General features: G+C 46.4%; 1 protein-coding gene across 1 annotated transcript in view; it reads left to right on the forward strand.

Annotated features, from left to right (window-relative positions):
- Positions 1-13,280, forward strand: part of LOC141925211 (unconventional myosin-X-like) — a 97,508-nt gene that overhangs the window by 2,492 nt on the left and 81,736 nt on the right. Inside the window, exon 2 of the mRNA XM_074828949.1 lies at positions 11,643-11,741. Within this exon, the coding sequence (XP_074685050.1) occupies positions 11,643-11,741 (99 nt within the window). The remainder of the gene's footprint in view (positions 1-11,642; positions 11,742-13,280) is intronic.

The following is a 13,280-nucleotide window of genomic DNA, read 5'->3' on the forward strand; positions in this document are numbered from 1 at the left end:
TTAGGACGCCTTCATCCTCCGCAAGTGGTACAGCACAAAGCTGTGTGCCTCTGCCATCTGAGGTCTGGTGTGCAGCATGGCTCAGAGATGTGACGGATGACGCCTTTGCTCCAGCCGGGTACGAGCTGAGGAGCTGAGACAGTGTGTGCGCTGCCGTCTCCTTTCTTGGCTGCTGCAGCGAGTCCTGTGCCCAGACAGGGAGGAGGGGCTCTGGAGGCCAGGGCTGTGGCGCGGTGACGGATGATAGTTTCCCTGCGTGTCTAGAGTGTGGGCAGGATGTGGGGTGACACAGAGGATGTGACTCGCTCTCCAATTCCCCCCGAGGAGCAGGAATGTCACGGCCAGGGTTAAAGGAGGCACTTCTCCCATCCTGTCCCTCTCTGCTCGCCAGTTGGAGTGACCATTCGGCATGGCCCCACGGTCAGCCTGCACTGAGCAGCAGCATCCAGTGAAGTCACAGATGCTGTTCTCCTTCTGCTCATGTGCCACTGGCCTAGAAATGCTGGCATTTTAAGGGCTGAACAGTTTCTCTCCTTGCTCTTTTGGTGAAATGCAATGCTTTTCATCTGTGTTGTAAAATAAATCCCTCAGAGTTCTTAAGCTTTCTGACAAGACAGGGGGGATCCTGTGCTCATGTCCTGCACGGCTGTGGTGGTCTGAGCTGTCCTCTGTACAGCTGGCCTGGTCTTCACTTACTGTCCCCCATCCTCCCCTGACTACAGCCCTTCTCTTCTTTGTGGCTTGGGACATCTGCCATGGAGGTGGGGAGAGGAGCCACCTCCCCCAGAGACACATGCAGACCTGGGGGGAGCCTCAAGTCCATGTCAAGTCCAAGTCAAGTCCATGGAGGAGTACAAGGGCTACCTGAGTTGCCACGATGCATGCATCTGAACTGCTTTCTTGGCCCCAAATTGAGGTGGGGAGCAAGCAGCTCTGCCAGGTCTCTTTTGCTCTGGCTGCTGCGCGGGTGTGCTGACTGCTTGATGCAACTGGGAAGTGTCTGAGTACTCCACAAAGCCACGGGCTGGTCTGCAGAATGTGGCCCTTTGCTGGCCATGTGATACTTAACTGTACACACTGTCCTCCAGGTGTCTGATGGCTCCTTACTGCTGGTGTAAACTCATGTGTGTAAACATTTGCAGACAGAGTATGTGGGTAAGGAGAAGAACTGAAGGGACTTGTCTGTGAATGCATTTTTGCAGTGTGGAGCCTGCCTTATTCATGGGTGCAGCAAGTACAGTACTAGTCTGATTTTTGGTTGCACATGCGATTCTCACCAGCTTTGAGCTCTTGGTTGAAGCTGCCTGGCTGCATCTTTCAGAGATCAGTGTCCCCAGGGAGCCCAACTTGTGCTGGGTGGGGAGAGCTCGTACATGGCACGCTGGGTCAGGTTTCTCAACAGCTTGGTTTGCCCTCCCCACGCTCCCTGCCGTTGGGAGAAGGTGGAGTTCCTGTGAGAGAGAGGACCGTGGCCGGATGTCCTGGAGAATCCTTCCAGAGACTCTTGTCTGAGACAAGGGAAATGGTTCAGCTAACTTGGGTGATGCTGACCGTGAGTGATGTGCTGTCTTTCCAGATAACGGTGAGCTGAGTGCCCATGTGTTAACAACCGTTGGCTTAGGAAAATGCCATCTTGGAAAGAAATGCTGTCTTGGAAAGAAATGGTAGATAGAGTGTCATCTTCAGCAGTGAGGCTGCTCCATGAAGGAGTATTCCCACCAAGCTTCTCTCCTCCCCTGAGGAACATGTGCTTTGATGACCTTCCCTGGTGACCTCCTCTTAGTTTATGGAGAATATTGTGACCTCTTAGAAAAGAGGATCCGGAGAGATTGGAAAGAGACAGAGAAATGCTGACTATTACATCTGTGCTGTGTATGTAATGCTCTCTGTGTCGATACCAAACAGAGCAATCTCTGTTTAATTAGTCTGCATAGTTCAGCTAGAGAGAAGTACCACTGTCCTTGAAGATATCCATGGAGCTAGCATGGATGTTCCTACATGCAGAATCCTCCATCCCAGCTGCATCTCCCCCAAACCGTTCAGAGCCATAAAAAGGCAGGTGTAGGGCAAAAGGGCCTGGCTGCACTGTTCTGGAGAAGCAATTGTGGGGAAGAAAGCTCTTGTGCCAGAGGTGACATGAAGAAGTGTCTGGCAGAAGAGAGGGAGTCCTGTTAGCTTCCTCCTTAGGGCATTCATCTGGAGCCAGGCTGCGTGAGCTACAGCCTTGTCAGATCCTGTCAGCGGGGCAAGGGTGGGCTGGCGTGGGCACTGGATGGGAGCCCCCACATGAAGAGAGGCCGTGTCTCCCTGGGCCATCCTGCAGCTGCTCCATTGCTGTCTCCAAAACCACCTCGGACAGCTCTGGTTTCACTTCTTGCCTCACTTTTTTTTTTTAAACATAATAATCACAAATGTTTTGCAATTTCTTATTTCCCATTTTGCTTTAAGGAGAATGTGCGAGCTATTTAAATGTGATCATTAAGACTGAAACTTCTGCAAGTCTGCGTTTCCTGGTTATCCTCCAGTTACCCTAAGTTCTGTGGTTCTGTCTCCTCATTTCCATCTGAGATTGCACACAGTTCAGCGGTGCTGTAGGGCTGAGTCCCAGGAAAGCCACCTACGGAGGCCCTGTCTGCCACGCACTGCTTGGCACAGTGTCCGGGCGACTCTTGGGTCCTGTCATTGTACATGCAACAATTATCATAGCAATGGAACCAGGGGCAGGGCCTCTTGTAGATGCAGTGATCAGTGTATTTGATGAGAAGATAGAAATTTGGGTTAGGACCAGGGCTGTCTATTAGTCCTGTTTATTCCTGCTACTTGCATCCTGAGCCAATGATTAAGGTTTGGCTGAATCACACTTTCTGGAAAGGCTTCTTATTTCTGGAGGATCCCCCGCTTTTTGCAGTTTCTTCAAGTGGTTACACAACCTTGGTTTAAAATAAATCCTGCTTCATTTCTAAAGTGTCTGGCATCTCCATCCGGTTTTGGGTCCTACTTTTCTTCTGCTTCATGAGAGTTGTTTCGTCCCAAATAACTTCTCTGTCTGCAAGAAATTATTCTCTGGCACCAGGTCTCCTCTGGGTTGCTGACAAAGGTGAGACAGCAGGTAGCAGAGCTGTGGTGTCAGTACTGCTGGCAGCAGCGTCCTCGCAGCAGGGTTTGGTTAGTTGAGTATGCAGGGACTGAGGTGAGGTTTGTAGCCCATGCTGGGCCACATGCTGCTGTGGTCCCCCTGCTATCAGTGTCTGGGTTAGATAGCACAGCCCGAGCTCTGGCAAATCTACATAATGACATTAACATTTTCACAAGAACTTTTGCATTACAAGGGATCTTTCTGAATAGCAAAAATGAGGGGTTTTTTATTTTCTCCATAAGGCTTCTTTCTCACACCTCAAAGCATAAGTAAGCAGTAAACTTCCTTACTCCTGTTTATACATCCCAGACATGCATCAGCTTTTGTTGCAACCAAATGTCCTGGCAGTTTCTGTTTAGCAACTTTTAGTTCTCTTTGGCTCTGTGACTTTCCAGAAGACATTCCTCCGTTTGAAGTGCTCCTTGCAGTCCTCCTCCCCTGAAGTTGACCTTTCAGTTTGGCTGTATTTTAATCCCATTTTGTTCAAACAAGCAGGCTGTGGAATCCACACTGCTCTGATGGTCTCATCCTTGTGGGTACTTACTGATCTACCAGATGTTGGCATCTGCTAGTACTGTCAGTACTACTTTTGATTTTTGGTTCTTGATGAGAACCCAGAATAGTACTGACCCTTTCTCTGCAGAGTTTTGTTAGATAGTTCCTCAACTAGTCATGATTTTCCCCATTCATTGAGATCCCTTTGCTGCTCTTTGCTCCTCAAGGGCTGACTTTTATCAGAATACTGTGTTCTGTATGATCAATGCCATGAAAATCTCTTACTGTCTTATTTATCTCTTACACTTGAATGCAAAGAATGAAGAAGTCTTTTCGACTGGTCGTCTTTCCACATGTTGACTGGCACTGGACAATGATAAAAGCTAGAGTACCTTTAAGTTGGAAAAGCTGAGGGCTGTATTTTCCCTGGGATTGTCTAAGCAACCCATGGTTACTTGGGATAATCCTGCCATTGGCCTCATTTAGGCTGTGACCCTTTCAATGTCTTGGAATTTCCTCAGCATTTCCAGGCTTATCAAAAATGAATGTCAGCTGGTGAGAAACTTTACTGGACAGATCTCTGGGAACTCTTGGACCTGTTGATTTTTAAAATGTTTTATGTCCTTTCCATTTACTAATATATGGGAAAGCACTTCAGCATCTCAGTGTGATGCAAGAGGGGTGCTTTCCAGGAGTGTTTATTAAAAACTTCTGCATTTCTCCATTGTTATTCACAGTGCTGCCATCCCTGTCTAGTAGTTGGATGCTGCTACTAGCACACGTCTTTGTCCCCAGTGGTTTTAGAAGAGAAAATAGTGAAACATGGGCTCTATTGTCTTTACTGTTCCCTAACTTCTTACTTGGTCTGTTTCCCGCTTTTTCCCCACTTTCACTCTTTCAGATTGGCTGACAGTGCATCCCAGCTCAGAGGCATTCCACTTGCTTTCTGTGTGGTGTTTGATGGAAGAACACTGAGGACGATCAAACACCAAGGAAATGTCTCATGTGAAGAGTTTAAAAACCCTGAGAATACTTTATTGGTGAAATGACAAATAGGGAGAGACATGGCAAAAGAGCAGAAAATAACGGATGAGACAGAAAAGGTGGATTGGATTCCTCTGTTCCTCCACCTCTGACTGTGAGAAAAAGGGATTTTGTGCTTCATAGCGATGAGACTGATTGATTAAAAAGTGTACATTTCCATATAACGTGTGAGTAGATGGTAGAACTCCACATGGCAGGGAATTATTGAAGTCAAGGATGTGGCAAGATGCAAAAAGGTATTGGACATAATCCCAAATTATGTGTAATAAACATCGCAGAAGAAGTACTGTTTCAGGGCTGTCATCTGAGATTTTGACAAAACACATTGTATAGTGGCTGCTCGGAGGCAGAATGGTGGAGCTGGTGTCTCTGTGATAGACTGCTGTATCCTCGTGACTTCCTGAGGCCCTGAGCTCTCCTCTGTGGACCTTGAATGCCGCTCAGCTGACCATCAGCCCAGCCTCAGCCTTGAAGCCATTGGCCGAATTTGAGAGAGCGAGGGGAGCTGCAAGGAAGCTGCCTCACTATGTATTTGGTGGCAAGAGGGAGAGGAGACCCAAAGCAATATCCAAGGTGAGGGCAGGGCAGGGATAGGATGGGATAGCTCTTCACTTGCTCTGTTTGGAGCCACTAGCTGGTCAGTGAAAGTTTTTCTAGGGCTAGGCTGGCCTTTTGCACATGCCATGTTGCTTCCTTCCTTTCAGGACTACAGAGAACATGTGGGAAAGCCAGGGTTGCTGTGATGTGTCAGGGATTTCAGAGACAGGGATTACACATCTGTAGATACCAATGTGAGTAATATGCCCTAGGGAGTGACTTGTTTTAATTCAGATTTTAGGTGGGGAATTGCTCGTAGAGGAGGCATGGAAGCGGTGCATACATTTTCAAGGCTGGTGAGATGTTCCCAGGTGGTTGCAAACTCCGTAGGACTGTTGCTTCAGCTGAGGAGGGCAGTGACTCCACTGCCCATGGTGGAATTGCAGGGGGCAGCTTATCTTAAGGTGAGACTTGGACAGAGTTTGCAGTGAAGCCTGGAAGGATGCACACCTGCCTTCTCTCTGCAAACCTTGTGCTTATGGCAAAGGGCAGCCTTGAAGCATGGGAAAACAGCTGGGGGGTCACTCCCTCCACTCTCATAGCGAGGAACTGGTGTCGTTGTTGTAGTGGGTAGTTGCTCCTTTGAGAAGAGCAAGAATTACCTTCAAGGACCAGGCATTTCCTGGGGGATATCTGAAGTTGGGAGATGTGCAGCAGCCAAACTGGAGGAGGAGAGAGGAACAGAACAGATGGGAGGGGGAGGCAAAAGAGGGGTGGGAAGCAGTGCACATACATCAGTGACCAGAAGTGACAAACCGCTCTTAGATTAGACAATTTAAAATGCACAAACCTTTTCCTGATACTGCTATTCTGCAGAGCTGCTGGCAGACTGAGGGCTTTGCTTCTTAATTAGTAAGGAATGGGACTGCTAATTGGCAGAACTAGTCTGAGTCATGGACTAAGCCTGGGCTGCAGCTCTGGAGCAGCAGGACCCACGGTTGTAGCTTTGTGCTCAGCTCCATGAGCTGTGCTGCCTAGGCTCAGTGGCTACTGTATGGGAATCATGGCTCCTTCCTGGGTGAAATCCAGTCCCTTCTTGCTCTACAGCATGTCATCCTTGTGCCTTGCAAGAAGTAGACTTTTGTTTCTGTTATCCTGATTGCTGTTGCAGGTATTGTCTCTCTTGCAGCAGCTCCATGTTGGCTGCTGCCAGCTCAGCTGTTCTTGCTTCTGCCTCTCTCCTTACCTGTGGCCTCCTGGGCTGCCCCCTCCCTTCCAGCAGCTGGTCCAGGTCTTGCTGATCAGATATAACCCAGGGACTGGCTGTATGACTTCATTTCAGACTGACATCAGAAAAACAGCAAGGTTGCTTTCTTTCCCATAAGGGTCTAGGGTGTCAGGGACTCCCGCTCCCCACCAATTTTGTATCCATTAGCTAACTCTCTCTATATCTATCACTTATTCATGATCATCTAGATCAATCTGTTGAAAAGTGCATTTATTGAAACCTGATCCTGGCTTTGTCTGGATTGCACAAGGGCCTTTCTAGCCCAATCTCTGTTGCGTGGTTTACAACCACAAAGCCCATTGAGGCTGGGAAGAGAGCTGGCTTAGCACAATGCTGATTCCAAGCCTAGGAGCATATGGATCCTTTGCCAGGAAAAACACAAGGCTTGGATGCCTAATACCCACTGAACAGTCTTAGTGTGCTAGGAGGACAAAGGTATGTATATACACAATACTTACAGCTGAAAAACTTACAGCACCAGCAGCAATTTTTGACTTGGACTTACAGTCCCTGCCCCTTGCTGAATGGCTGCAACAGTGATCAGGGTTAGTTACCCAAACCAAGGTACTGCAAGAGTCTCTTGTAGTATTGTGTTTTCAGGTTGATCTAGAGCCTGATAACTATGTTCATTCACAAGGAAAGCATGCCAAAAACATCCCATAATGGGAACAGAGTGGAGAATGGTGTGCGTGTTTCATACAGAGGAAGGTGTCTTCCAACCAAACCCACTTTTCCTCTCTGAATCACTCAGGGAAAATTGATGCACCCATCATGGTTGTAGCCCCTGCCAAGCGTGTTACTCTTGGCTGTTGTGCAGGTTTGTGCACAAGGAGGAACGGGGCATGTGAGTGCTGTCAGAGAGAGGCAGCACTGCTAACTGTCTCCTCAAATCCTGTACAGCTGGGGCAGCTCATTCTTGCTTGCACTTGGGAAGAAGCCATTTCCAGAAAAGAGGAGGTCCTGGGGAAACATGAAGATTCAAGGGTAGTCCAGGCTACACACATAAGAGGAAAGCAGGCTATGATGACTCGTTTCTGAAGTGTGGTACTGTTGCAGAGCAGTGGCTTGCTCATGTCAACCCCTGAATGTGTCTCCTGCTGGGCTGGGAGATTGTGGAGAGGCAAAGGCACCTCTCCACAGAGACCTGCAGGGTAGGTACAGAGATCTGCATCTCAACTTCTGGCACTCTCTTTGCCTTCAGTAGTTGGATAGCTGATGAGGAGGGTGCACCCACTGGTAGCTACATGCTCTGCTTTAATGCTTGGGTGCTTTGCTTCTGCTGTCAGGGTTGTGCACTGCTTGTCTGCCTCTACGCCCCTTCCCTGGGGTACAGTGTACAAGATCTCTCTTATCCTTTCCCTGCAGACACAGCATACTGCATCTGCTGAGATGCAGATACAGGCGTGTGAATGCAAGAGATAACTCCTGGTATCAGTCACTCAGAAAAGGCACAGAAAGCCAAAGAAATCTGTGACTTCAATTGATTTCTTGCTATCATGGATACCAGGGAATGTTATTTATTTCCAAGTCTAGGACCCCAAAGTGCCAGGTGTTATGTGAACAGAGAAATATGACATCTTAGAGTTTACTCTCCACAGTGGAAGACAGCATGGTGTGAGAGTGAGGCAGTACTGATGAAATACGGCTCTTGGTATGCCAGCAACTTTATTTTCTAAATTATAACCCCATGTCATGGGATCAGTTTTCAGGATTGTGCTTTGCTATGCGCTTTGTGGCAAGGCCAGTTCGTGGACAGATCATCACTGAGGCCATAGGAATGAGTATGCTGGTCTCCGAGAGTTCATTTAACACCCAAGTGACCTACCCTTGATACAGGAACTTTGGTACATTACTACTTCTTTCTTTCAGTACCTGCTGGTTTTGCTCCACTTAAAACCAAAACAACTCCCCTAATAAACTCCTAGTTAAAAGAAGAATTGGAAGGGAATGTGCTATTCGCATAATATAAGGGGCTTAAGTTAACTGTATCATCAGTATTCAGCCAGCTTTATTCAGTGGAAAGTGGTTACACAAAATCATCACTTTGTTGTTCCTTAGCTGTGTGTTAAGGTGTTTTCTTCAAATCAGTGATAGCTTGTGGCCTCATTTTGTTAAACTGTTTTGTCTCTGGATGTGGGTGAGACCACCTATATCCCAGTTTGAAAATTGAAGGGGTTTTTACCCTTGTGCTAGGAGAGCAGGGGTTTTCCCATTGTCTGTGGTGCCTGCAGGAGCTGGGACCCCCCAGAGCTGGCAGGTCACTGCTCTGCAGTGCTGCGCTGTGCTCTGCTTTGCTGCCCTTGCTTCTCCCATGGAAGTTCAGCCTTGCTGCCTGGCAGTTCTTGGGAGTTTTCCGCTCAATTTAATCTTATCAACTGATCAATGAAATGTGTGGTATTGGGGGAGAGGGGAGTGATGTGGGGGCAGTCTTTCTGGTGTCACCATCTGTTTCTGTATTTAGTCAAGGCTCCTTGGGGAATTTCATGTTTAGAAAAAAGGGCTGATGGAAGGAGATGCACTAAAACAAACTCAGCCTTTCAGGAAATGGGGACTATGCTGGGCAGAAGTTAAAATAATTATTTGCTCTGTGGTTCCTATTCTGGCTGTCTGAGCATGATGTTCCTTTTGGAAACAACATAAATGGGTGCAGCTATTCTACGGGGCAGAGGCAATTGCTGTTGTAAAAACAGCTACAGCATCAAAGGAAACTGAGTAAGTAGTTCTGGGCAGCTGAAATACCACAGTGCCTGGGAGTTACATCGTGTTGCTTTCTGCTCCTTAGCATCACACAGAAGGATCTGCCATAAGTCTGTAGGAAATGGGGCAGTATTGTACAAAAGAACTAGGTCTGCTTTTGGGAGTATTTTTACTACTTTTACACATGGACTTCTGCTGGGAAAGAGGTCTGGGTCAGTCTGGACTTTCTGATAATTTCTAGGTGTTAAAGATACCAGAGGGATCTTATTGTCCATCTCCCCACTTTTTCACTCTAAACGGTACCTAATAAATAACAGTGTTCATGCCCGTGGAGTGTCTCTTGTGTGTCAGATTATCAACTGCCTCTATCTCCAAACTAATTTTTGAGTTCAGGGAGTGGAAAGTGTGTGTAACCTGGATCCTCCTGCTCTGTGGGGACAAACCATGGAGGGCTCTGTGAGCATGGCACACTCCTAATGCTGGGGGGCGCATTGTGTGTGCGCCATGGGTTACTGGTGTCTGGAGGCATTGAAATGCACTGTTGGGAATGAGTGTTTATGGTAAGTGCATTAGAAAATGTTTTCTTTCATCCCACTGTTGGGAACTCCACGCACAACTTTGCTGTTTTCTGACTCTTTGCTCTTGATACCGTGATAGTAGTAGGGGCCTTTGGTGAAAATAGCATAAAGATTTTCTACTACCGTGTGTTGCTGTTCACATGTTTAAGCGGCATAGTCAGAATGTGATTTGGGAAATGGATGTTTTTTCTCAACAGCAATGTCTTGTCCGGATGCCTCAGGACACTTTGTCTCAAGCATCAAGAGTTTCAGAAAATGTAAGAGGATGTCATGAAGACCTCTGTATAGTTCCTCAAAATCTGTATTCAGTGCATTGCTTACCAGCTCTCTGGGATCTTGAAACTTGAATCTGCAACATAAGAAGGCACTTCTTTGTATTACTATTGCTCACTAGCCATGAGGGTGATCTTTGCACACCATCCTTGGATTTAGGTACTGATCAGATGCACTGGTGCTTTTCATTCACTTGGTTAGGGGAAATTAATCTGCCTCCTGTGGAAACTCTAGAGCAGAACACAGCAGCAAAGCTAGAATTATGTAGGTCTTTTTTAATGTCATTACAACCAGTTCCTTTATTCTGAGGACTGGAGGTTGGCCAATAGGTGTATCTTTTACAATAAGGAAAATCCAGGCTACTAAAGTGTTTAAAGTGACTAAAGTAATTTAAAAAAGCCCACCTAAACTAAAATAAATCATTAAAAATAGAATTAGTGTTCCACGTTCTGTATAATGTTATATAGAAATACTGTTGCATCTCTTCAAACATAATAAACCTATAAGCAAAGAGCTAATGGTGCTGACGGGTTTAAGAGGATAGGAAGGGCTTTTGTAATCAATAACTTAGGGGCAGAAAACAAATTAGGAAGAAAGCAGGTCTGTGAATCGATGAAAAGCAGTATGGCCTTGATGTTACTCAACAGTTTAGCACTTTGGCTTTTTCTCAGTACTTACCTAAGCAGAGTTTATGTGATTTCTATGGGAAGACATGGAACAGATTAGTTTGCAATAACTGAAATGTGGTGTGATGTTATGCCTAATTCTGCATAATTGCAGGTCATGCTCTATGATTTGCCTTTGTGCTCCTGCTCTTTCCCTTGTACTAAGTCCCAAAGTCAGGCAGGGCAGAAGAGGTCAATCCAGGAAACTGATTTTCCCAGCACTTTTTTGGTAGGTGAGGTATGAGATCTGCTTGCCCTGCAGATCCCTGCATATGTGTTACCAGAAGTCTGCCTTTGTGCTCAGGATTGTCTTGACAGACACTGAGCAATTTAAGATGTAGTGTGTGTGAAACTATATATACAGCAGGGCTATTATATATACATCAGAGTGTATATAAATCAGTGTATATACACATCAGAGAAACTTTCATGTCATGTCATTTACCCAAGGAAACTCTTGCAAGAGAGAAAAACAAAAGTCTGTGAAGTCTACTTAGCTGTTGCTGATGACTTCTGGAAGCATTTTGACTTACAGTGATGTGTGGGTGTATGACACTGTAAACATGCTTTATTTACATTTTCTATTATTATTATAGCATGACTTTTAATGACTGGCTACTCTAAGTTTGAAAATATTTAGACAGTCGAACCCACTCTTCTGTGTGTTTGTATCTTTCTGTGACTCTTCCTGTAAAAATTGATGTTTTCTTATGTTGGTTTCCACATGAAGCTGATTAAAACTACTTTTTCTTCCTCTCATGTTACTTTAAAAAAGTCAAAACCAGTTTCCCTGAAAAGGTAAGTGGGACTTGCTTAAAAATTTTAAGCAGCTGTGGCTTGAAAGCAGCCTCTGAATACCGCAGTTTCCCCCAGGTGCAGATCTTGCAGGCTCCAGTTCTTTCTAACGGGAGATCTTCTGTTTTTTGCAGGGTGCCAGGGTATGGCTGCGGGAGCAGGACCAGCTGCAGCCATGCACTGTTGTCTCATGTGCCGATGGGAACGTGCTCTTCACCTCAGATTATGGCATGGTAAGCAAAGTTTGCATGAGGCTGTAACCTATGCCAAGTTGCAAGATGGACTTCTTGGTCTTGCATGACCTTCATGCTAAAAGGAAATTTATCAATTGAGATGCTGCAATTCTGCCTGAAAATTGACCTGGCTGTGTTACAAACCATGCCAAAGGTCTAACGATGGTTAAAAAGAGAAGATTGATCTCTTTCTGCTGTTCATTTGTCTGCCCACCTCACTTTTCTTAGTTTTTCTTGTGCCATCTTTGAAGGAGTTGCACTAAGAACCTAGCAAAACCATTATATTGGCAAAATGCTCCTAGGAAGGAGGCAGCTCCACCAACTAAGCAGCCCTTTCTGCCGGGATGTGCTTCTTGCAAGCCGCGCTGCTGTAAGGGCTGTTGTGCTCACCACTGTCTGCTTCAGCAGCTTCCGCCATCAGCCCTTTGGGTCAGGGGCACATGGAAGTGAGCTGCCCGTGTCAGTTGGCAGTGTAAATGCAGCAGCTGTGCATAGGACAGCTCAACAAGGTAGCTGAGATCCTCGGAGAGTAATGCTTGCTTTCCTGCCTTATTTCCAGCCCTGTGTTCCTTGTGGTTCCCTGGCATGCCTGCTGCAGTGCTTGTGGAGTAATATTGGTAGGAAGGGACCTCTGGGGATCATCCAAGTCCTCAGTGAGTCAGCTTAGCTCCCTAACCCTGGGAAAACTATTCACTGCCTTCACTGAGGTTCTTAGTGAGTCAAACTGATGCCTGGATCAGGATGGGGAAATGGACAGGAACGTGCCTTCCAGCAGCAAGCAATTAGATCTGCTCAGCTGCTTTGGTGAAGAGTGCTCTGCAGGCAGCTTCTTTGTTACAGAAAATTAAACAGGTTTTCTGTCAGTCTCTTACCTGGCAAACAAAGGAGGGCACAGGGGGAAAGCAGATTTAGGACTTCAGCTTGTGGAGAGTCAGTGGTAGGATTGTCATACTTTTTAGTCTTGCTTTGAAAAGGCTAGATTTCAAATCATCATTCCTTTTTAAAGAGCCTGATTTATTTCTCAAACTCACCTAGCAGACACATAGGTTTTTTCATCTGGTTACTGCGGTCTCTCAAATCCTCTCTTGAGGAGCTGCCTTGCGTTGGGAGCGCTGGGTAGTCACTAACTCATTTTAAGAGATCACAGGGGCATTTGTCACAGGTAATGCAGCAGCCAGCGGAGTGTCAACAAATGGTGAGTATTTCTGTGACTCTCCCAGACTTGCTCCTGTCTCTTCTGATATGCTGCTGTGGCCTTGGAAAATCCTCTAAACCCACCTGGCACCTCTGAAAGGATCCCACCATAGAGCCAGTTGAGTGGGTCCACCCCACCGCCAGCCTGTGTCTGTGCTAGAAAAAGTGCACAGGATAATGCTGGGTGGAGTCACAGGTCTAAAAAAAGCTGGATTTGGGTTTTTTCCTCCATGAAGGAAGAAACCACTAGGGTGAAGGAGCATGTGCTTTATGACTTATGCAGAAAAAAGCACATGGTGGTCATTAAAGGGCTTTCTTTATTCAGTGCCCTCCATGATGGCTGTC

The sequence above is a fragment of the Strix aluco genome, chromosome 6 (genome assembly GCF_031877795.1).
Source record: "Strix aluco isolate bStrAlu1 chromosome 6, bStrAlu1.hap1, whole genome shotgun sequence".
In the NCBI taxonomy this organism is placed as follows: domain Eukaryota; kingdom Metazoa; phylum Chordata; class Aves; order Strigiformes; family Strigidae; genus Strix; species Strix aluco.